Source organism: Gadus chalcogrammus, chromosome 10 (assembly GCF_026213295.1).
Source record: "Gadus chalcogrammus isolate NIFS_2021 chromosome 10, NIFS_Gcha_1.0, whole genome shotgun sequence".
Classification (NCBI taxonomy): Eukaryota; Metazoa; Chordata; class Actinopteri; order Gadiformes; family Gadidae; genus Gadus; species Gadus chalcogrammus.
In genome coordinates this window covers 5,033,353-5,057,874 of record NC_079421.1, presented here as the reverse complement: position 1 = coordinate 5,057,874, position 24,522 = coordinate 5,033,353, and the positions used below count along the sequence as shown (strand labels likewise).

Sequence of the window (24,522 nt, the reverse complement as noted above, 5' to 3'; positions counted from 1 at the left end):
CAATGAGATCAGCAGCCTTGTTTGTTTACTCGTTGTGTGCTGATATGAGTCACAACTGCATGATGGACCAATAGAGACACAACTGGTCATACTTGGAATATTTTGTCTTAATTTGTTGCATATGTGTCTCCAGTGTGCTTGTGTGTGTGTGTGTGTGTGTGTGTGTGTGTGTGTGTGTGTGTGTGTGAATATGTATATGTATATGTATATGTGTATGTGTGTGCATGTGTGTGTGTGCGTCTGTGTTTGTGTGTGTGTGTGTGTGTGTGTGTATGTGTGTGTGTGTTTGATTGTGTGGTTGTGTATGCGTCTCTGTGTTTGTGTGTGAGTGAGTGAGTGAGTGAGTGAGTGAGTGAGTGAGTGAGTGAGTGAGTGAGTGAGTCCAGTGCGTGCGTGCGTGCGTGAGTGTGTGAGTGTGCGCGTGCGTGCGTGCGGGAGTGTGTGTGTGTGGGGGTTATGTAATAATACAGAAAAGTTCCAGACATCTCTAAAACACCAGAACACGAATCCCAAAATGTGTGTGTGTGTGCGTATGTGTGTGTGTGTGGAAAAGGATGTCCAAAACTAGGTCAGAGTCTGAGAGACAGAAAATGACTAGAGAGGGGGAAGGGGGGAGGGGGGAGGGGGGGGGGGGGGGCAGAGACAGAGTACATAAAAAATGAGATTCGAAGGAGGCAGTAGCGAGGGAGGGGGGTGGGAGAGAGAGAGAGAGAGGGAGAGAGAGATGCAGGGTGGAATAATGACAAATGAGAATTCATGGGAGACAGATGGGAGCGAGACACATAGATTGAAAGAGGAACGGACAAAGAGAGTGAGATAGAGAAGGAAAAATATTGGTGTAAAAGTGTGCAATACAAAACACAAAAAATAAATGAAACCAGTGGACGGAAAGATAGAATATGTTGACCGATGTACGGTAGCCAATCACGATCAAATATGTGAAAGAGACAGATGCACAAATTAAACGTAATTACATATTTTCCGAATTTATGTTTCATGCAATAAGTGATAAGTCACATCCTGATCCAATTTACAAAGTTGATATTGTGTCCATTCACAGAGGCGCTCTAAATTGACACATTAATAGACAGACCACATAGTCTGAAAGGGCAGCGGTCTGGTTTGAACCCAATATAATTGGTGCTAACTTACAGCTTAGGTCTGTCACAGGATTTTAATGACCAAGGAAGACATTTCTTGGCTCCTCTGGCTCCAACGGAGAAACCGCCGTACCTATTAGTACCACACCTCCCCCAGGTGGTGAATGGAAGGCATTACACTAAAACGTATGTGGCTCAGGAGAGGCAGTGAAGTGAACCAGTTGCGGTTGAATAAAAGGCCACTTTACCGCTCGTAATGTCGTTTCTCTTCCATGCTGGAGGAAAGTCTCATCTGTCTCAACAGTGTGCTTTGGACAATCCTCTAGAAGTACTTAAGTCCCAAAATAAAATTGAATTCTTCGTGCAAAAAAGCAATTGGTATGGGTTAGGCCGGTCTACTTTTTTGTAAATTATGATTTATTTGCTACCTCTGAGCTATATTAGGGTTGTGAGCATTTAATCACATCAACACTGACTGAAGTGGACTGTAGCACATGCTTCATTCACGGCGGTGGAACCACATGCCACTGATGTATGCCACCACTGTGTCATTGACAGCACTAATAACACTCGGGTCTAAATTGGCCTGCTCTCCTTCAAAAGGCTCCTCAGACAGAACCACTCATTGACCTTTTTCATGATGACTGCAACCTTTTCATGGCAGATGGAGCTATTTCGTTGAACTTTATCATTCATCAGGCTTCATAGAGGGGAGAAATTCGTCTAAAGGAATTTTTTGAAAGTGGCCGGGGATTACAGCTACTTTTAACAGGAAATATATTTGTATGCCTTCGTTGGTGAACTGTGGTCCCATTGGTCAAATCCCTGCAGTTTAGTAGCAGTTTCAGTAGTGGTTTGAGATCACTTCATCTTGGGGCCCCTGGGCCGGGGTAGATGATGTCGCTGTATTCAAGGGACCATAAAACCAGATTAAGAACCGTTCAATGCCAGTGCCTCTTTTTAGAACTAGGGACATCTTTGTACTGGGCAACGAGTTATATGGCAATGTTTCTTCATATCCTTTTACGTGAGAATAGAGAAGAACTTGCCACATCAGGAGTAGGGTTCTCCCTTAAGCAAAGAGCATTGAAATGAACTAAAAACGTCTCTCAGGACTCTCGCATATATTTCATGAAAACAAATGTAATACCATATTGATTGTTATAATTAAATAAGTTTCGATATTTCATCCTCGCAAAAACATTGATGTGGCATTATACGTCTGTGTATCAGAATTTGCGAAGTAATATTAAGCAATCTTTACTTTGAACTCAACATTTATTGGGGGATACTCCCCCGAGTTCAGCAAATGGGATGCAGCCATTACCCAGTTCAGCCAATGAGCTGTTCCCGCCACCCAGGTCAGCCAATGAGCTGCATCTGCCACTCAGGTCAGCCAATGAGCTGTATCAGTCACCCACAGTTCAGCCAATGAGTTGCGCACGTCACCTCTAAGAGCCAATGAGCTATATCCGGGACTTACAGTTCATCCAATGAGCTGAACACGTCACCTCTATTAGCCAATGAGATGCATCCAGGACTTACAGCTCAGCCAATGGGCAGGTCACATCAAATAGCACAGACAGACATTTTTCACAGGGTAAGATTTACATTTTATTTATTGAAACTGCTTGCATACAAAATATATTGCACTATAACCAGACATGTCGACTCAGTACAACCCCACACTAATTTTTCCCACCACTATTAGTTATGTACAAATCAACACTTTAAAATAGGTTTTCTAAAGTGCAGTGGAATCCTCCAGACAAGGTTTTGAGATTTATTTAGACTACCCTGGTTTCAGTATGTACAGCATCTCTACTTGTCTTCAGTCTACAGTGAAGCATCAGCTTTGAAAACGTTGGTGTCATGTACACTTCACAAGTTTAAAAGGACACACCTTTTGCATTCAGGAAAATAATATCCAAATGCATTCTGGTAGTTCAACATTTCTTACATTGAAGATCTGAACGCTCAGGGGGCAGCAGGCTGTTCCATCAACCATGATGACCTTAATGTCATTTAGAAGAGCTGTTGTGTTCTTCAATTGGATGGGGTCAAATTGGACTATGGTGGCTCTCGAGACTCATGCATCTTAGGAAGATCTCCTTCTCACTGCGGCCGGCAAGCATCCCAAATGAGTTTCATCATTTTTTGGTGTGTCTTGTACACTGTTATTTAAGACTTATTTTTTTTTTACAAATGTAGCATAAAGCATGCAATGTTTGAATCCTTTAATAAGTAAGCCCTGTTTGCTGTCCCAGACTATAGCATGGGAGTAAATATGAGGCACATTTCTTTTGGAGCGTGAGGGGGGTGTGGGACGGTAGCATCATATGCACGGCTGGCAGTGCTATCTTATCCTCCTCCAAGTCCTTGACGTTAACTAGAGTCATGCGGTTCAAAGTGTCCCACAACACTGTCTTCAATGTCCTAAAGCCTGTGTCATACGACTATTTCCCTTTCCCTCCCCCCCATAGGTGGTCATTTCTCGCTTTTATTTTACAGATAACAGTCCATGCATTCCCCTTACGCCGTTTAAAGAAATCCCATAAAATAAAGACTAATTCCCATGTTGCAGCTGGTGTTGGGTAATAAACATCTCCCTCCTCTACTGACTTCATCACTTTGACTGGACTCTGAGGGTTCTTGGAAGCAGAACAGAATGCACCCCAATAGTTAAACCCTAGAGCTATACTGAGTGGTGCTGATGTTGAATTAAAGATGCAGCATCCAATACGTCACATGGTCTCTCTGGCCCGGTGCAATGCCCGGCTTCCTGGTTGGGTACCAGCACCCATTGTGTCGAGGGGATAAACATCCAGTGGTCCCAGTCCTGTGACTGCAATGGCCATCGACATTGCTTTTTGGAGGCCAAGTCAACTCTTTGATGCAGATACTAAATACTTAAAATTAGTAAATGAAAGAGCACACCACAATATAGATATTGATACATTTTTTTTTTTTTTAAAGCGCACGCTTCAGCCCCAAATGACATTTCCCCACTGATTTCAAGTTAATTTGAAGGATACTTTCCAGCCAAAGTCTGGTTTGTCTCATAAGCTTAGTAATGTACAGCATGGAGTTTAAACCGTCAGGTTCGATAAAAGAGAATAGAACATAAAACCTCTCCTTCTCACCTCGCCTCACAGTGCGTTTGAGATTACAGTTTGGGAATTATTTAATAGTAGTAATGGCATTTTAGGTTTTAATAGGCTTACACGCTCAACCCCAGAGCTGAGGTTAATCCCTAGTGTCGTTTGCTAAAACTGAAATCGAAGAAGCCAATTAGCAGCCTTTTACTGCAGTGACCCCTTTGTTTGTCAAATGCTTTGTAAAAAATAAAATGAAACATGTGACTATTTGTTCCATATAATATATAGAGCAGGCAGTCAATTTGGAGCTATTGTTTGCTAGATCTAGCAGATTGGCCAAAGAAAGATCTAGTCATGTCTCCCCCTGACAGAGTGGACTACAGTTCACACATTTATTATCAAGAGCTCTAGTATTAAACACACAGATCAGGGATAATAAGTGCACGTTTGAAAGAATAGTACAAATAGTTTTTTCTCTCATTAGACAATTCAAGACATCATTATATACAGTATGCAAGTAAACTGGATCCCTTCACCCCCTTTTAATCTTTTACAATCAATGGATAACCCTATATCCAGTATGAACTCAATGGCTAACTACTGTTGGCCATTATTCCAGTTGCTTTCAGATTTGGACCCGAATGCATAGCAGAAAAATAAGGAAGGATGCTAAATGCTTGCAGAAGGAGGTACGGTCACATTAATTAAAAATAAAAATAAAAATGGGGAAACCACTTAGTGACAGGGGTTTTGATTGTGGTCCTAAATGCTTTTCCAACATGATTTTGATATTCCTACATTCTGTTCAGAAAGCACCCATGATGCGACGCAGGCGGGCCGGCCTTGTGTTTAATATTGCAAGTTTAATTCAACTGCTCTCCACTCGGATGCTGTTTCTGTATAAATATAAAAGGGATTTTTTTTCAACGCCATTTCGTGGGTCCTGAACAGTTTAAGTAGCTGCATGCACTGCAGGGCAATAATCATTCAATATTATCAGAGATACCGTTTCTCCCCCCTCCACCCAGGCCATGTGTCCTACCATGTAAAAGCCAAACCAACAAGAGCGAGAATCTACAGGCTGCGAGGGAAATACATCTTTTTACTTATTTTGTGCTAAAATTAGGGGTAATTTTTAGCATTTGTCCAGAGAGATCATGGGAGAGCAAGAGAAAGAAAAAGTCCAAAGCGCCATGGGTAAAAACGTTAAGAAAGGTCCCCAATTCATACCAAATGGACCAGTAATGGGCCTTATGTATACTAGCAGAACCAGTTATAGGCCTTATGTATACTATCAGAACCAGTGATAGGCCTTATTTTTACTAGCAGGACAGACAGAGCTTTGGTGGCTGTCGATACATCAGCTGCATAAAGATGGCAGTAAACCAAACCCCCCTGCCCCCCCCCTCAAACTATCCTCCATGTTTAGAAAAAGCACTAGGCTGGCTCACAGGGCTGTACAGTGCGTCCATGGATGCGATGTTAACCATCTTTTATATACCTGCACCAAAAGTGTCCTCCCTGATTTAGACGTCTACGGTATACTAGCCACGAACTCCAAGGCACAGGGCACACAAACTATGGCTGGGTTTCCCCAAGTGTTCGTAGCCTACTAACCAATCACGTGTTTGCATTTGCAGGACGTAGCGGCGCCCGGTTATCAATCAAAAATAGATTTGACTTTTTTTTTTTTTCTTTTCACTGATGGGACACAAAACACAGAAATACATGAAATAATAATATAAAAGTGCAAACTAGCGCCACATTTTTACAAGCAAAATGCAGTTAATCGATGCTATGTGCAACGTCGAATCTATTGCAGTGCAAAGAAAATAACAAAGAAAAAGTCCATTAATAACCAATAAAGGCTACGAACAGTCTGAGAAGCCCTTACACGGTCGATATTACACGTTTACACACCGACGACACTACTTAAGTCCCTTAGGGTTTAGTCGTTAGGAAATTCTCTAAAGTCTCCATGTCCACTGGTACACACTTAATTGCAATTCTACACAAATCCATTCAAACCACAGCAATCACTTCTAAGTCATCATAAGACAAGTGGACAAGGTGCGGCGGTCAGGAATGGCTTCCATCAGAGGGCCAGCTCGTAGTCCGTTCAGCTGCTGCCGTGGATACAGTTCTAGATGTTTCCATGGAGAACGCTCCAGAGCCATTCATTGAGTTGGAGGTCCACAATGGATCGTTGGTTTAAAAAAGTTTCTGTTTGTGTCATTACTTTAAAAAGGTCTGAGATATATTTCACCATGAGAAATAAACAATTCTGTGCTGGTCTAATGAAGGATCTTGCAGTCAGGTTCTTATTTGGACGCCTCTTTGAGCAGGAGTGGAACAGGAATGGAGAATGTCACCAAGAGGATCGCGGGCAAGAAGACAGCTGTCTCAGTATAGACAATTAGTATAAAAATTTAAAAGGAACAGCATATGCAACACCTAGTTAGAATATACGGTCGGTTGGGTTTCAAACCCACAAAATTTGGTCAAAATAAACCGGTCTAAAATACTAAATTAAAAAAACGGGGCTTCCAGTGGTGACTATTTAAATGGATTCCTCATAAGGAAGCGACCAGGGGAGGTCGTAACGCCGGACTTCATGTACAATTAAAAAGGACTTTCTCGTCAGCATGACGACGCACGGAGAAAGTCAAGCGCTTGAAACTAACTGATATTGGGGGTACACGTTTCACCTAGCCCCGGCAACATAATCAAAACGGCCCATGAATGAATTGTAATGAAAACATTTTCCAGGCCCTTAAACAACGAACCCTCGACAAACGGCCAGCACTTCTTCGGCTGGCCCCTCAGAGACACCACAGTCCCGTTTTGAATTCACCTCACAGATCAGACGCACCGCGGCGGCGGAGTCTAGCAGGGGAAGGTCGAGCAAGGTCAGGGACACCTGTGGTGCTTACAATTACATGCAGCCGAACGTTCACCCCTGCTGCTGGCCTCGTAAACCAATTATTCACTCGATAGTCCCGTTGGTCAGCATGGGAAGGGGAGGGGGGGGGGGGGGGGGGGGGGGGAAGCGAGGAGGAATGTAAAAACTGTGACTGCGATGGGTAGTGGACCGAATCTTGTTCTATTCTACCTTCCCATCGGTACGAATGAGTCACTTTTCTTCAGGATTTCCTCGAGAGCGGCGAGTCCCAGGAACCCCAGGTGCAGATCACAACAGAGCGCGCTAGATAGCAAAAAAACGTACGTAGATACGACCGAAAAACTAAAAGCCATTGAAGTAAAGAATCTCCAGATTCGAAGGAGTGCGTGTTCGCACGTGTATGAACGCCTAACTCAAACGAGGGACAGAGCGACAGAGCGGGGCCCTAACACAGAGGCCCCCTGTATTCTACTGTGTGTGTGTGTGTTTTCTGAACGTATGGAGATGACGACCGTCCACCACGCCCACCGCTGGTCATTAGCACGCCAAGCTCCGCCCCCCCCCCCCGACTCCCCCTCCCCTCCGACCGAGCTGTGGCGCCGCCCTACGACACGCCGTTCAGCAGCGGCAGGGGCGTGTCCTGTTTGTCCTTCTTCACCACCCGCTCCCGGACGGGCCGCGGTGGGTGTCGCGAGGGCCCCTCGGCGCCGGCGCCCGGGGCCCCCTGGGAGGAGGTGGAGGGGGCGCCCCCCGCTAGGCCGCCACCTCCTCCTCCTGCACCACCTCCCCCTCCTCCTCTCCCGGCCGGGGCGTGCTGCACGCTACGCTCGTTATTGCTGTCCACGCGGATCTAGAGAGGTGAGGAGAGAGAGGAGAGAGGCGGGAGGAGAGACAGAGAGGAGAGATGGGAGGAGAGACAGAGAGGGGAGACAGAGAGGAGAGGAGAGGACAGACGGGAGGAGAGACAGAGAGGAGAGATGGGAGGAGAGACAGAGAGGAGAGAGGCGGGAGGAGAGACAGAGAGGAGAGATGGGAGGAGAGACAGAGAGGGGAGACAGAGAGGAGAGATGGGAGGAGAGACAGAGAGACAGAGAGGGGAGACAGAGAGGGGAGATGGGAGGAGAGAGGAGAGGGACGGGAGGAGAGACAGAGAGACAGAGAGGACAGACAGAGAGGAGAGATGGGAGGAGAGACAGAGAGGAGAGGAGAGACAGGGAGGAGAGACAGAGAGGAGAGACAGAGAGGAGAGTCAGAGAGGAGAGATGGGAGGAGAGATGAGAGAGACGGGAGGAGAGACAGAGAGGAGAGATGGGAGGAGAGACAGGGAGGAGAGGAGAGACAGGGAGGAGAGACAGAGAGGAGAGATGGGAGGAGAGACGGAGGAGAGGAGAGACAGAGAGGAGAGACAGGGAGGAGAGTCAGAGAGGAGAGACAGAGAGGAGAGATGGGAGGAGAGAGGAGAGACAGAGAGGAGAGAGGAGAGAGACGGGAGGAGAGACAGGAGAGAGACGGGAGGACAGACAGAGAGGAGAGATGGGAGGAGAGACAGGGAGGAGAGGAGAGACAGGGAGGAGAGACAGAGAGGAGAGACAGGGAGGAGAGACAGGGAGGAGAGTCAGAGAGGAGAGACAGAGAGGAGAGACAGAGAGGAGAGACAGAGAGGAGAGGAGAGAAAGGAGGAGAGACGGGAAGAGAGACCGAGAGGAGAGACAGAGAGGAGAGACGGGAAGAGAGACAGGGAGAAGAGAGGTCATCAGAGCTGACTTGTTATTCGTCTTCATACCCGTGATAGCAGGCTTGTTTTAGATCATTTCAATATTCACATTTTATTGATTGATTTTATTAAAGGGGTCATATTATGCTGCCAGGTGTGAGTCTGATTAGTCATTACAGGCCGTTTGAAAACCTGCCCTTCCCTGTGCCTTCAAACGGCTTGTAATGGCTAATCACACTCTCAGCTGGTGGCATAGCATCACCCCTTTGAAACTATTCAAGGATATTGTTCTCCTTCATGGTGTTGTGGTGGGAGTCCACTGCACTAGTGCGGATCCCAGGTTAGTTTTGATGCTTATAGATATTGGTGAACTGCAGGTTGAGGGTTTGTTTACATTTAGCTTGAAATTTCCCTGATATCCCCGGGATGAAATACTAAACATATGGAAGGCCAAAGATTCCATTGAGGTAACGGTAAGCATCCTCAAAAAGCCTGGCCAAAACCTGGGATGACCATGTCGTCTTAGTTTAGTATTCTGATTTGAGTACATTAGTCAATGCTCTGCAGCACTTTCACACCTGCCGTCCGAAACCGAGAGGCAGACGTCACAATAACTGGTGGTAATAATAATTATATGTGTACATTAATTCAGATGATTTTGGTTGCATCCATATAAAGGTTCAACAGGGACAGGGTGGGATGCTCTGCCTCTTATGTGAGCCACATTAGTGCCTGGCTGCTTCCTCTTCGGGGGAATAGCGGTAATCCTGCTCTGCAGTTTGATCAAAACTTTGCACAAAAGTTCAACCATCCATTTGCTTTGGGATAATTGGAACTGGCTTAGCCCACGCAGCAACCCTACGCGATATTATAGTTTGGCTTTTTGCATTATTTAAATAACCCTGCAGCAATTAAAAGGAAAAAAACGATCCAAACACGATTCTGCAGGGTAGGCACTATGGATCGACTCGTTTTTCCTTAGCAAATATTTAAATATTTTTCTAATATTATTCCAAGGACAAATTATGTCGTGGGCCAGCCCTCACTGCACTATGCTGCATTTTGCTAAATAAACATCCAATGTAACAGTTACTGTACATTGACATGTCAAACACTGCCCTCCAAAGCCCGGCCTGGCTGGATGAGGGCGTGTTGGACGGGGGTGTGCAGGGTTACCTGCAGGGATTCCTCCGGCCCTCTGGTCTTGGTGTCCCTGACGTAGCGAGGTCGCGGCTCTCCCCAGGGAAGGTCATCGCCTGGAGGGGGGAAGAGCAGCCACGACTCATCAAGACACGAGCATATAAAAACAAGGAACACGTCCAACACACACATCCAACACACGCACACGCACACGGACCACATCCAACACACACACACACCTTTATAGCCTCCACGTCCTCCGCCCCGCCCCCCTCGGCCCCGGGGCCCTCCAGACGCCCCCCCCCTCTTCCTCGTGTCGGCGCGGCGAGGCAGGGTCCCGCCCCCTGTCACCAGCTCGTCGGTGGGCGCCAGTGACCAATCGCTGAGCTCGTCTCGGTGGTCCGATTCCGTCTCGGAGGCGTTGGAGGCCTCCGAGTTGGTGCCTGGGGGGGTGGAGGGGTCATGCGACACTGCAGCTATGTTATAGAGGGCGGGTGAGGAGAGGGCGGCCGCGGGTCTTCATGCTAGATCTAATTATAATAAATAGAGTTGCAAGCAACCATGACGGGGTCCTCTGCATGAATAGTATGGTGGCTTGATGAATACATGAGGGCAAACATTATTTGACATTTTGACACGCCTCACAGAAAGGTTGGTTGAGGTTGGACTTGAACCAACAACCTAATGGTCGTTGGTTCGCTGCAGACGCAGTTTCATGCGTAATTGGACTTTCCTAGTGAAAATGGCCGCCAGTTGAGTATGTTGCACTTCAAAAGGCTTGTGATAGCGCCACCTATTGTTAATTCAGGCCCATCCTTTGACTCCCTTACCCATTTTAATAAGTTATCTTTATAACTTTTGAGCTTGTCATTTTTGAGATATGGCTGAATGTCATGATTTTTATTATTTATAATAATACTAACGAATTCAATAGGGTTCCTACGTTTTTCGTAGGACCCTAATAATACAGATGGACACAAATACACTTAAATTAGTGCTGCAACGGTATTTAAAAAACAAACCGCCTTTCAGTGGCGGAGCGTACCTGATGTGAAGGCAGCGCCGCCTCCTCCTCGCCTCCCCCGGCCTCCTCTTCCTCCCCCGCCCGCGTAGCCCTTGCCCCCGGCCCCGCCCCCCCCTCGGCCCATGCCGTTGTCGAAGACGTAGGCCTTGTCCTTGAGGTTGCGGGGGCCTCCCCCTCCGCCGCCGCCGCCTCCCCCGCCTCCGATCTGCCGGAGCTGCTCGTCGATCTGAAGACGCTCCAGACGGAGCAGGTCCACCTCCTGCGGAGAGAGGAGGAGGAGGAGGAGGAGGAGGAGGAGGAGGAGGAGGAGGAGGAGGTTTCAACAGGGCCGAGAGCGGGTCCCAGATCAATGGAAACACTTCAACACGTGCAGCAGAATGTCCTGTCTGCGGCCAGAACTGTGTCCGTAGCAGTATAGTCTTATCAATTAGACTAAAGCAGACTTGCTAGTGTAGAAATACAACTTATTTAAATCCCCATCTGAAAGCTTGGACTACTACTTCCTCGGTCGACTAACTTCCTCCTGAAACAGGAGTCATAACTCTGGTGATCTTGGTTTCCAGCCCGGGCTCTTTGCCGTCTGCTGTATTACAGTAGGACGGACTGCAGACCCCCGGGGTTAAAGCAGAACACTGCCGGCATGGGGACGCTCACCTTGAGGTAGTTGAGGTGGTAGTCCAGCAGCACTTTGGCGTTGGAGATGCTTTCCTTGGTCCCCACAAACACAAAAGGCACCAACCCCTGGTGTGGAGAAAGAGGGCGACAGGGAGGGGATGAGAGGGTACAGTCGCCACCGTGGGACCCACATGAGCGGCTGGGTTCGTTTGGATCCTGGGAGCATGGGACCCACGCACCTCATCGGACGGCGGGCTGGGCTTCTTGTCGTTCTCGGGCTCGATGCGGACCCGCACCACGCCAGACTTATCCACCACCTCCTGGATCAGCTTGCCGTTCTTGCCGATCACCTTCCCTGTGGGCCGGAGGGAGAGGCATCACAGGCAAAGACCACCGTCAGATACTAAAAATAGGTTTTGTGCTTCATGACTGTGCACATGCACAGCAAAATAGTGCTGCACGATTCATCGAATCGCAATATCAGCCTTTTGGGATTGTATAACCGGCCGCAGAAGGCTGCAATTTAATTTAAAAAAAATGAAAAATAAATAAATAAATATGCATTTTCTTATTTATTATATTGATTTCATTTAGTTGTACTATAGAGAAAACCTAACAAGTTTACACAGCAGAAATGCCTTTATTTTGAAAAATATATATTTATTTTTTTAATTCTGTATAATGTCCTGTAAAATGTACATACCGACTAAAAGCCTGGGAACTTTGATGACGTCTTCGGAGAACTCTAGGAAACTCCTGGCTTTACGCACGGCCTCCTGGTCCTGAAAGCACATGGTCTGAGATGAAGCCACTGTTCCAGCTTGTTCCAGGGAACATGTACTACTAGGACAGCTGACGGCCAATACAGGAGGCACCATGACACAACATGTGACAAAACGCTCGCTCACGAGTCACGAGTCAACCGTTTGTCAAGAACAAAATAAAATGCACGATTCACTTCTCCAGCGAACTGATCCGAGTGGTATTGCAAATAAACTGTTCATTTAAAGGGGACATATTATACCACCAGGTGCGAGTGTGATTAGCCTTACAAGCCGTTTCGATAATCTGTCCCATATGACATCACTAGTGGGCGTGTCCACCTAGATCTGCGCTGGATAGATCAGTCTACCAGGCTACCCAGTGGACTGACGTAAACGTTGCTCATCTATCCAGCACAGATCTATGTGGACACGCCCACTAGTGATGTCATATGGGGCAGATTTTCGAAACGGCTTGTAAGGTGGTATAATATGTCCCCTTTAAAAAGGTGCTGCAGGTCAAATTTAAGAGCTATTCTTTGAGTGTAGTTTGTTGGAAATGGCACAGCGATCTGTCGGTTTCTAGCAGCTGAAATACACTGTGAGAATATCCATCTGTTTCTAGTTGACTGCCCCTGCATCTGAACGAGCCAATTTTTTAAGGCTCCCAGCTGCCCAATCAGGGCATCTCTTCTCTGATTGGAGCAGAGAGCGAGGCGATGTTCCATTGTTTTTATTATCTTGCTCTCACTTCATTCTACTCTCTGCATTTCCAACTCGGGAAATCTGCACCACAGCAGCATTAACCCTGGAGCGGTCGGCCCTCCCCTGCTGTACGAGGGTGCTGTATGTATGCGTGGGCGGGCCCCCCACCTCTCCGTAGATGTGGAAGGTGCAGGTCTCCTCGTCCAGGTCGATGGTGGTCACCCCGGGCACCTTGCGGGCCTGCTGGATGTTGGCGCCGTGCGTCCCGATGGCCAGACCCATCAGGTCGTCCCGCACGGCGAACTGCTCGTGGAACCGGGACGCCAGCTGCCTGGAGCTCTGCGACCACGCAGACGGAACGTTGTTAATCATGTTCAGTGTTTAGGGCCAGGCACTGCCAGTGTATTTAAACTCAATAGTCTCTTCCGGGCCCTTTATAGTCTCCATGAGTCTCATTGCGGTTCTTGGGAGTGTTTTCTGCGTTCCTGAGGCCTTTATGGCCTTTAAAGCCCTCGTCAACCTGACGAAAACTACAGTGAAAGAGGCAAGCAGTGGCGCAGGGCTGCCCGCTGAAACCCTTGAAGTGGAATCAGCGTTTGCTCTCACCATCACTTTACCGATGGGGGTTGTGCCTCAAATCGGATTTGAATGCCATGAAACAAGTTTATTGCATTATCTCATGAAGTATACCAGGCTTTTAGATGCGTATCATTACTGTTCGATTGAATGCAGATGCTGGCGTGAATGGATGTGCAGTCTCATCATGTTGTGAAAAGGTCATTTGTTGGCGGAGGCGATGGGTTATTTAGTGGAGGCGCCTTGCCTATAGAGAGCTGTGAGACACCCTGATTTAGCACAAATTATGTTTAAAATAATACCTCCAGTTGTCGACTGGCCTCCTCGTTGCGCTGCATGAGAGACATCTTGGTGCGCAGGCTCCTGAAGTGCATGTCACTCATCATCTGGGCCCGCTTGGCGCTCACCTCGTTCACAGACTGCAGACCATAGCCACCAGTTAGTACCTGAACCACAGCATGCGTCTCGCACGTGGCTAAAAACAAGTACAGGTGGGTCTCATCCATAGAGGGAATCATCTGTGACGTGTAGCCACAGGGCCGTGGGCATTTGGTTCTGGTGGAATGAGACCGACTGGGAACTGACCAGTATGATGAGCTGCTTGGCGTCCGAGTCGTACGTGATGCTGAACGCTCCCACCGCCTTCTTGAAGTCCTTGTGGGTGGACTCCTTGGAGCACCTGCAATGCAGAGAGAGACAACACTCAATCCGAGTGGATCGCACAATGCAGTCCCGAGATCGACCCACATTGTAATCCATCCATATGGAAAACGACAGATATAGAACGTTGTGTTTGCGTTGCAAATCCCGCATAAAATGTCATAAACAGCTGATGATGCAAGTTAAGTTCTGAGAAGAAAATGTACTTTAAAATGTGAAGCCAGAACCTTGTTTAGGGACTAAACCTGGGAGACCAACTCATGGCAGCCTGATCTCCTTGCTTCACTAAAACTTCCGATAGCATAGAATCAGGCCAAATGATTTCCCTGGACAGGTCTGCCGAAGAAGAGCAAGGAGCGTGCGTGCACCTGCCATGAAGTGTAAAATGAACATAGCACCTTTCCTATTCAACACTCACAATGAGCTACTACTACTACTACTACTTCAATGAGGTACTATCCCAGGTCCCGTTCACCATCTATTGTTGCCAATCTCCGTCCTTTCCTCACCCTTCTCCTTAACACCTCTTGGAAACTAGTCATTTTCTGACAATCTGACAATCTGGCGTCTCCCTTAGGGATAGGGTGAGAAGCTCAGCCATCCGTGAGGAACTCGGATTAGAGCCGCTGCTCCTTTACTTAGAAAGGAGTCCGCTGAGGTGGTTCGGGCATCTGGTAAGGATGCCCACTGGGCGCCTTCCTTGGGAGGTGTTTCAGGCACGTCCAGTGGGGAGGAGACCTCGGGGAAGACCCAGGACTAGGTGGAGAGATTATATCTCAACACTGGCCTGGGAACGCCTCGGGATCCCCCCGTCAGAGCTGGTCAATGTGGCCCAGGAAAGGGAAGTCTGGGGCCCCCTGCTTGAGCTGCTCCCCCCGCGACCCGACCCCGGATAAGCGGATGACGATGAGGATGAGGAGGACAAAAGTAGCAAGAGGGAACCCTGTCTTAAAGGTCCCATGACATGAAAATCTCAATTTATGAGGTTTTCTAACATAAATATGAGTTCCCCTAGCCTGCCTATGGTCCCCCAGTGGCTAAAACTTGCGTTTGGTGTAAAACGAGCACTAGCTGTTCTGCTCGCCTTTGAAAAAACGGAGGCTCAAGCGCGCTGATTTGGAAATCTGTGCTCATGACGTCATGAGGAATCTCAGCTCCTCCCCTTACTCTGCCTGGCCCGCCCAGAGACGTTGGCCCGCCAATGAGACTCGACCGTGCGAGCGCCACGTGTGTGTGTGAATACACACACTGTAACGCAAGTGTTTCTTGTCTGTTCTTTGACGTGTCTTGTATTTCCACAACGAGACTGTCGTGGGGGTTATCTGAGCCATGGTTGAGAAGGAATTGGGGGAAAGGAACTTTGGTTTGACTCGCTGAAGTACATGAACTGCGACATGCCGCCGGTTGCCGCGAGGCACCATCGCCCGGCAGCGGGCAGCCGGCAGCAGGCAGTGCGCGGTTCAGTCGACTTCAGGTTGATGTGAAAGTGGAAGAACCAGAGACGTCGCAGAACCCGACAAAGTCGTTTGTGTTTCATAATATCGTCTGGAGGCGCACACAATATGTTATATGATATAGATATCTATGTATTATATGATATTATTTAGATATAGAGCTCCAGGACTGTAACGCAAGTGTTGTACACTTCCTTGTTATTTGGATAACCGTTCTGCTGTTGGTGTGATGGCGCATCACGTCGGACTCTCGTCTCTGGTATTTCTACAACGAGACTCGTATTGGGGGTTATCTCAGCCAAGGTTGAGAATGAATTGGGGGGGAAGGAACTTTGGCTTTGACTCCCTCAAGACCATGAACCACGACAAGGAGGAGAAAGGGATCTTTGCCGGGCAGCGCTTATGCACCTCCGCCTCCGGCGGTGGTCCCTCAGCGGGGCTCAAGCGGGAGACATTCGCCGCCAACAATCCCTTTCTCCTCCATGTCGTGGTTCATGTTCTTGAGGGAGTCAAAGCCAAAGTTCCTTCCCCCCAATTCATTCATTCGTGTTATGCGCCATCACACCAACAGCAGAACGGTTATCCAAATAACAAGGAAGTGTACAACACTTGCGTTACAGTCCTGGAGCTCTATATCTAAATAATATCACATAATACATCTATATCATATTGTGTGCGCCTCCAGACGATATTATGAATCACAAACGACTTTGTCGGGTTCTGCGACGTCTCTGGTTCTTCCACTTTCACATCAACCTGAAGTCGACTGAACCGCGCGCTGCCGGCTGCCCGCTGCCAGGCGATGGTGCCTCGTGGCAACCGGCGTCATGTCGCAGTTCATGTACTTCAGCGAGTCAAACCAAATTTCCTTTCCCCCAATTCCTTCTCAACCATGGCTCAGATAACCCCCACGACAGTCTCGTTGTGGAAATACAAGACAAGTCAAAGAACCAACAAGAAACACTTGCGTTACAGTGTGTGTATTCACATTGATGTGGACGTTGAAGAACCAGGAACGTCGGAGAACCCAACGCGGTCGTTTGAGATTCATAATATCGGCTCACACAGCTTTTGGCCGTGATAATATATATTATATGATATAGATATCTGTGTAGGCTATATGATAATATTTAGATATAGAGCTCCAGGACTCCCGTGTGTTCTAGAATATTTACAGAACACGGCTAAAGGGTGTGCGCCTCGCCATTGCGATACATCCACTGTAAACAGAGCGCATGATGGCTGCAAGCTGCTCAGGGCCACACCCCCACCCTCCTCCTTGACACGCCCACCGAAACAGCGCATTTGGGGGAAGCTCAATGTGCGACTGGCTCGGAGTGGCTGTAACTCTGCACCACGGCTGAATTTAGGGAACGTCTTTGAATACTGTGTTAGTTGCCCGCTAATACCTATATTAAAGAATACATAAAATAGCATGTCATGGGACCTTTAAGGAACCACCGACCTGCCTCTCTCCTCATTTCCAAACACTTGAGCGTTAGGGGTGGGAAAAACAATCGATTCTTCGATGCATCGCGATTCTCGCTAGAACGATTCTGTCTCGATGCAGATAAATTAATAATCTGAATAAAAGAAAAAACGTTTTGTTTTTTTTGCCTGCTACAACATTCTGTTCGCCAGAGAGGGATATTTTTTGTAATTTTAAAATTATTGAATTTATCTTCAGTGTGTATTGGCCAATCTGATTTTTCCTGACCCAATTATGATTCAGCCTACGCATAGCATGCGCGCAAACTCGCAGCCAGACACAAGAACTCAAGAGCAGCTTTTCCTTTAATGACATAGAAAAGAAAGAAAGAAAATAAAACTGAATCCTATTTTTTTTGCATTCTTCCGTATTGCGTCATAATGCACGCTGCATTGATTATTGCTTTGTTCATAGAAAGTCATATTTGTGAAAGAAGCTTTCTCTCTTATGAAATATTAGATAAAAAAGACAAAAGTAGGAAGTGATTAGCAAACTCTGATTAGCAAACCCAGATGTATATACGTATATATTTTTGAAAATCACGCATGGAAATGTACATAAAAAAAAATTGTATTGTCGAATCGTTGACCTCATAATCGGAATCGAATCATGAGGTGCCAAGAGATTCCAACCCCATTGAGCGTGCAGTCTTTACCAAACTCCCTGCCAACGTCCACCTGAACAACCTCCTGGTTCCTCACCAGTCTGGATTCAGGTTTGAAACCGTGATAAATCCACGACCTCTCCTTAATATCGACCACTCTATAGTAACAAGGACACTGCATGACCAGCTGTGTTCACGTCAATCATCGCTGCGACCGCCAGCTCGCAGCTCCTGCAGATTCATGCTGTACAACAACATTGCCCAAGACCCCCCATGTTTAGGAGTACCAGTCATCTTGTGTCTAGACGGTTCTCCCGTCTGGCTGTCGTCCTCTGGAGCTCCACCAGGATGCGGCACCCTGGCTTGTCTGCACCATACCACAGTTCTCCCACACTACACAACTCCTCTGTACTCTGCTCCAATCCGAGTCAAGTCACGGGTACACGCCCAACATGCTGTACTGTCCGAACCGTCCTGTATACATATATGGTCGGCACATCCACCCCAGCCTGTCCACTGCGCTCTCGGACTAACACACGGCTTGCTATTCTTTTACTAAAGACAGAGGGCCCTATCTTGCATCCGGCGCAATTGACTTTCTCACTGGCGCATGTGTCGTTGCTAGTTTGCAACTGGCGCAGAGCGTTTTTTTTCCTGTTGCGCCACGCGTTGGTAAATTAGGGAATGATCTTGCGCCCCAAGGGGCGGTTCAGCGAAAGGAGGAGGCGTGTTGTGGCGCAAACGTTCCCTGGTGCTATTTTGCAGTTTCAGAAACCACTTGCGCCACAAACAAGGAAATACCTGGTTTAAAGCCAGTGGCGCGTTGTTCGGATGCTATTTTAAGGGCGCATGCATAATGTTGCTTGTGCACCTCGCGCATACACTTTGCTTCTCTCATCTACCTAGCCACACATTCTTGGCAAATTATTTGGGAAAGAACAGCGGTAATAAGTTGTACTTTTAAATCAATGCATCTGCAAACACCGTACAGCAAACACATATTTTCTTGACACAGACATCGTGTACATCCATGCCCACAACTTTCAGGATTGATGAGTATTTGATCGTGAGAAAACATTGTTTTACCGCGAGGGAGTGTTAAAAAGAATGAATGAATACGGGCGCGTGCGTGTGTAAAATAATTAATGAATGCGGGTGCACGTGTGTGCGTCCATCTGTTTAAAACACACGCAAACTAAACACGTAACGCATAATACAGCCCATGGCAATGTATATAAACGGGGGGACACGAGTTGATAACGATAATGCATACAATACTGATAAGAAACTATGTTTATAATGTATTGCGTACATCATTAAATAAAACCACAGTTACCACATATCATATGTGTGTCAAGTTTTCTTTGCCGAAATTTATTTGAGGACTCTGTATTTCTGAAGCTGTGGAAGAAAACCTTATTCCATGTGTGAATTGAATCAGCCATTTGAAGTTTGAAATTCATGTGCATCTGTCTCATCGGAGACTGCAGACGCGCTGTCAAAATATCAACTCGTCAAATTCAAATGCGCTCATGGCTCTTAAAGGGGATGGGAGCTGGCACTCTCATTGGTTTATTGCACGTTACGCCCAAACCACACCTACGGGTAATTAGGCTTCTTCAGACCAACCCTGCGCCGGTAAAATGGATCACCACAACTACTATACGAAAAGTCTTATCACAAAGACCAAAGTTCAGCTGCTGTTGATATGTGTGCCAGCTGCACCCATTCTAAGTGCCCATTGGCAGAATAGGTACCAGGAAGTAATTTTTACAAATGATGCTGGCTAGGAAGTGAAGCCTGGAGAGGGTTACGGTGGTTTGATCACAGAGACTGCTATTGTTCAAGTTGCTAGAAGAACTTTGGGGGCTGGATGAGTTTTGATTTACTACCTCCTTGTTAGCTACACTGAAGTCAGGTTAAATAATAAAAAATATGTTTACTCTATTGAGCCTTTGTTGATCTGTATTGTTTGCAGAGGTAACGATACAACAAAATCCTGACATTTTTTGTTGGCATCCGGAATGAAAAAATGCCAATAAAAAATAAAATGCAAAGTAAAATGTAGATCTTGCACCTGCAGCGGTGTGTGTGTCTGCATACTTGAGGTGTGGGAGTGAAGGAAGTCACGTGTCCCCCTCTAAAGCATCCTTCCCATCTCCGTCCATGCCCTGCAGTGGTGTGTGTATGCGTGTTTGTTCACTCGAGGTGTGGGAGAGAAGGTAGCCATGTGTTCCTCTCTAAAGCATCCTTGCCTTCTCCATCCATTCATTCAACGGTGTGTGTGTCTGCACGCTTAAGGTGTAGGAGTTAAGGTAGCCATGTGTTCCTCTCTAAAGCGTCCTTGCCTTCTCCATCCATTCATTCAACGGTGCTTGTGTCTGCATGCTCGAGGTGTAGGAGTTAAGGTAGCCATGTGTTCCTCTCTAAAGCACCCCATCATTCCCTTCTCCGTCCATGCACTGCACTGTGTGTGTTTGCAAGAGGTGTGCGAGGGCAGCGCTCACATCTGCCGCAGGTCCTCTGGCACGTCCAGGTCGATCTTCAGGAAGGTGCTCTTGGTGGCCGGGGTGTTGGGGTTGACCGGCCTCAGCCGCTCCAGCGTCACAATCTCGTTCAGCGTGGCGTCGCAGGCGGCGTACTCGATGACGTAGAACTACGGAGGGAGGTCAGAGAGGGGCGGCAGTTAGACCAGAGACCCCTTGGGGCTGTGATCCCAGTGGCTTTGAACATCGCAAGAGAAGAAGAACGAGGAGAGAGAAAATAGACTAGAGGCTATAGAAGCAAAACCACTTGAGAGAGGAGAGAGATTGATAGAGAGAGGGAGCGTATGTAAGATTAGCCCAACACCAAAAGAGTCATCGGGGCTACAAGACACAAGCCTATCTGACATGAATCACCGAATAATAGTTCGATTTTAAAACCCAACTAATGGCTATGACTAACAGAAAAATTGACATAAATCATGTTTAAATCCCTAGACTGACTAGAATGTTCACTATCAGATCACAAAAGACGTCCATGACCAGGGAATCTATGTACACATTTTTCCACAGTATATTTTTATACAACAGATGAAGAACCTGTGTCAGCCGGTTTATAATAGTTTTGCAAAATATAATTGGCCTAACAAAGAGGCTGGCCCAGCGGACCAAACTAAAAACGTAACAGAGGTTCAGATATACCACACTTCAATGAAGACATACCTCTCCTTTGACCATGCGAACCTTGGCCAGCCACCACCCACAAGGTTCCTTGTCATTTGCCCTGGAATAGACCTTAAAAAATGAAAACATAAAGCAGACATCCAACTTATCAGGCAAAAAATCGAACAACTCATGGTTGGTTCAACAACAAAAAAAAAAACGGATTGATAGCGCTGATACAAAAAATACAATCTGATAGTTTTCTTGAGGGAACCCCAAGCAAAGACCAATGCTGAGCAGTAGAACAACAAAGGCTGCTCAGGTCCTAGTTTCATCACAGAGGCAGCCCTCCGCCGCTTTTGTAAACAACAACATGAGGCCATGACAACACAACAAGAGAAGACGGGCCGCAGAATACATGAAGGATCCTACCTCGACCTCGTCATTCTCGTTGATCTCCTTGAGGAAACCCATCGGGGGAGGGAAGCGGACGTCCTGGAACTGGATCTGACGCTCGGGCTGCCAGCTGGATTCACACGCACAGAAAACCGATTAGTTCACAAGCGTTGGATGATGGATCGCTGAGCGAGACAATGGGGAACAATGTGTGTGACTGCTTGAGTGTGTGTGTGTGTTACTTACTTGTTCTCAAACGCCACAGTCACAGTTCCCTCGTGAACATCTTTTATGAAAGCCTGCATGACAGCCAAATACTCAAGTCAGCCAATCAAACACACTCAAAAGGCATGCACTTAATACCCATGGTGAGTGTCAACTGCATGTTTTGCCATTGTCTTAAATACACGTGACTCATTTCCAACAGCCTCTCCTAAAAGCAAGTTATACTGCATGTCTAGTGCATCATTCATATATTGCAACTTTAGAGGTTGACTACAACGCTGAGCAGGCCTTTATGGGCGCAAACACACACACACACACACACACACACACACACACACACACACACACAGAAAGCAATTTGGATTAAAGATCTTTTTAATTACTTAAGACCAGATCACTCATAACAAAAAGCAACAGGTTTAAAGCAAAGTATACCAATGGCTAACGAGCTGCTTGGTCGACAACTGGCAGGGTTGTCGTCAGCCAAATCTTCCACCAAACTTCAGAATCATACACACTCTGTTCATGAAGACAATTACTGGAATGCAAGTGTGGATTCAACGAGATCGTATGAGCTACATGGTCATAACAATGAGGCCAGCTAGATGCAACTTGGTTCAACCCACAAAAGTGGGTTGAACCCTGGTCCAACTCAAATGGGCTCCTGGTCCCTTTGTTGAAATGCAGTGTCACGTTATCACACACAACAACTGATGCTTGTTTATTCCTGCACACAGATCATGCAATCTGCAGGTTAGCGTTGGGAGTTACACGCCTCCCACTAAAACCATCATCTGTCCTGCTAAACCAATACACGTACCCCACTTAAGCTAGTTTGATCTGGTTAGTACTATGAACACCACTATAGACACACCACTACAGCAGTTAGGTTTGTAGTGATGTGCTTTTCTGGGTGCATCACTGTGTGTGTGCTAGCTGTGTGTTCTAGCATTTAGTGAGATAGCTCGCTAGCTCCTTAAAACCAGCGCTCATGAATGCAAAGCTCTACTCAGTACCAGGATAATTATGAACAATAAAAAGTGGAATTACCTTGTAGAAAGCCCCGCTGGTGCCCCTCACCTCCACCACTAGCTCGTCCATGGCTCGGATAGATCCTCTGGGCTCGCTCGCCAGCTAGCTAACTACCGCTAGCTGTGCAAGGTAGCCAGCTAGCTAGCTAGCTAGCGGGAAGCTAGCCGAGGCGGAACGAGTTTCACTTTGCTCTGAAGCTAGCCGATGTAGCCAGCTAGCTCGAGGTAACAGGCCGCGGCGATCCAGTGCTGATGCGTGTTTATATCCGGTCGGACCTGGTCCCTCAGACCTCAGAGTTTCGTTTTTTTAGGTGTGTGGTGTCTTGTATTTCGTCATCGACGAGCAATTACAGCGGAGCAGGCGCGGTTGTGTTGACGTTAAGTGGTTATTAGTGCATCGCGCTGCTATTGGCCAGTGTTGCCAGATTGGAATAGACTTCCCAGCACAATGTAGGCTGGGATTGGTCTGGGAAATCTAGCCCAATCTGGCAACGCTACTATTGGCCGGCCGTTCCTTTCTTTCTCTGCCCCGTGACGTCATGGCTCCTGCCTCCTCCCACTGGGATAATATCAAAATACTAGTACGAATGGAAATACTTTAACCATGAGATCATTAAAATGGTGGTTAAAATAATTTTGTCTGCACTTTGATTTTTTGGTTTCAATATCAGCCTGTTTCGTAGACATGTGTGTGCGTGTGTGTATGTGTGTGTGTGTGTGTGTGTGTGTGTGTGTGTGTGTGTGTGTGTGTGTGTGTGTGTGTGTGTGTGTGTGTGTGTGTGTGTGTGTGTGTGTGTGTGTGTGTGTGTGTGTGTGTGCGCGCGCGTGTGTGTGTGTGTGTGTGGGGGGTGACTTTATGTGTCTGTGTGTGAGTGTATTTGTGTGTGTGTGTGTCTTAAAAAGTAGATCAACAAACTACAATTATTTTTAAAGTTTTACATTATACCGCCGAGTCACCAACATCTCGATAACCAGAACTTCTCACAAACTATATGATTGTTGTGCAACTAATTAGTTAGTACAATTTAGTGTAAATATGCTTTGAAACTGATATAATTACTCAAGTTTATATAAAATCATCCAAAATGCTATTTCACACAACATAGTTATACTAGCAAAAATTATGGAAAGGAAAACCTATCAATAATAGAGTTCTTTAATATACACTAACTTGTCAGTGAGTGTAACTCAGACCTATGTTTAGGCTGAAGTGTAGTCTTGTAGGCTTGTGTCACACAGCATTTATGTTTGTGCCCAAAACCACCATAAAAAATAAATAAAATAGAAAATGTATATTGGCCGTTTCAAATGACACAGCAATACATTGTGTTGCTTCAATGTTTAGAATAAATTAAGCCATTGTTTAATGGTATGTTATAGGCTATGGCAAGTTTTGCTGTTATGAGGTGCTTGTGTCATAACATATCTATTACATGTTGTCAGTTAAATCGCATCTATTTTCACACAAGCTCTACAAGCACTATAGCCAGATGCAAAAGTCCCCAAATTCCCCTCTGTGCCAGATATAACCTTACTATAGAGCAGGATTAAATCTCTCCTATTGAGGCTTGAGGGGAATCAGCACCTCGGATAGCAACCCTTGCCCCATTTAGGAAAACTAAATCACTGATCTGAAACAGACGTGAACTAATAAATGTGTTAGATTGCCTATCAACGCTCACCAACAATCGATTTATTTCCTAAAACAGCCTGGCAGAGCTACCTAAAAGATCAGTTGGCAACAGTAGTGACAGGCTAAAGTATTCTGGCAAATTGGTGAACGGAATTTCGACTGATTCCTTTTATTGGCCCTTGGATGTGCTAAACAAGATTGACACATTAGACCAGGCATTTGGAACTGGGTGCTGATTGGAAGGAGTAA

General features: G+C 46.6%; 1 protein-coding gene across 1 annotated transcript; it reads right to left on the bottom strand.

Moving 5' to 3' along the window:
* Positions 1-3,416: 3,416 nt before the first annotated feature.
* Positions 3,417-23,066, bottom strand: fmr1 (fragile X messenger ribonucleoprotein 1). Its single transcript, XM_056600361.1, has 15 exons — positions 22,660-23,066; positions 21,631-21,683; positions 21,421-21,514; positions 21,049-21,120; positions 20,350-20,498; positions 14,221-14,314; positions 13,938-14,054; positions 13,228-13,398; positions 12,297-12,375; positions 11,833-11,948; positions 11,633-11,719; positions 11,000-11,237; positions 10,194-10,397; positions 9,991-10,070; positions 3,417-7,950 (listed from the first exon to the last, which is right to left on the bottom strand). Exons 1-15 carry the CDS (start codon positions 22,708-22,710, stop codon positions 7,705-7,707), a joined length of 1,851 nt encoding a protein of 616 aa, XP_056456336.1. The 5' UTR covers positions 22,711-23,066; the 3' UTR covers positions 3,417-7,704.
* Between the last annotated feature and the right edge of the window lie 1,456 nt (positions 23,067-24,522).

Excerpts from the sequence above, each read along its gene's own strand:
- fmr1 (XM_056600361.1), bottom strand. The coding sequence starts at position 22,710 with ATGGACGAGCTAGTGGTGGAGGTGAGGGGCACCAGCGGGGCTTTCTAC. Across the intron at positions 20,499-21,048 it reads TTCGCATGGTCAAAGGAGAG|TTCTACGTCATCGAGTACGC; the intron begins GTATGTCTTCAT and ends CTCCCTCCGTAG. Across the intron at positions 10,398-10,999 it reads CGGCGCTGCCTTCACATCAG|GCACCAACTCGGAGGCCTCC; the intron begins GTACGCTCCGCC and ends CCACCCCCCCAG.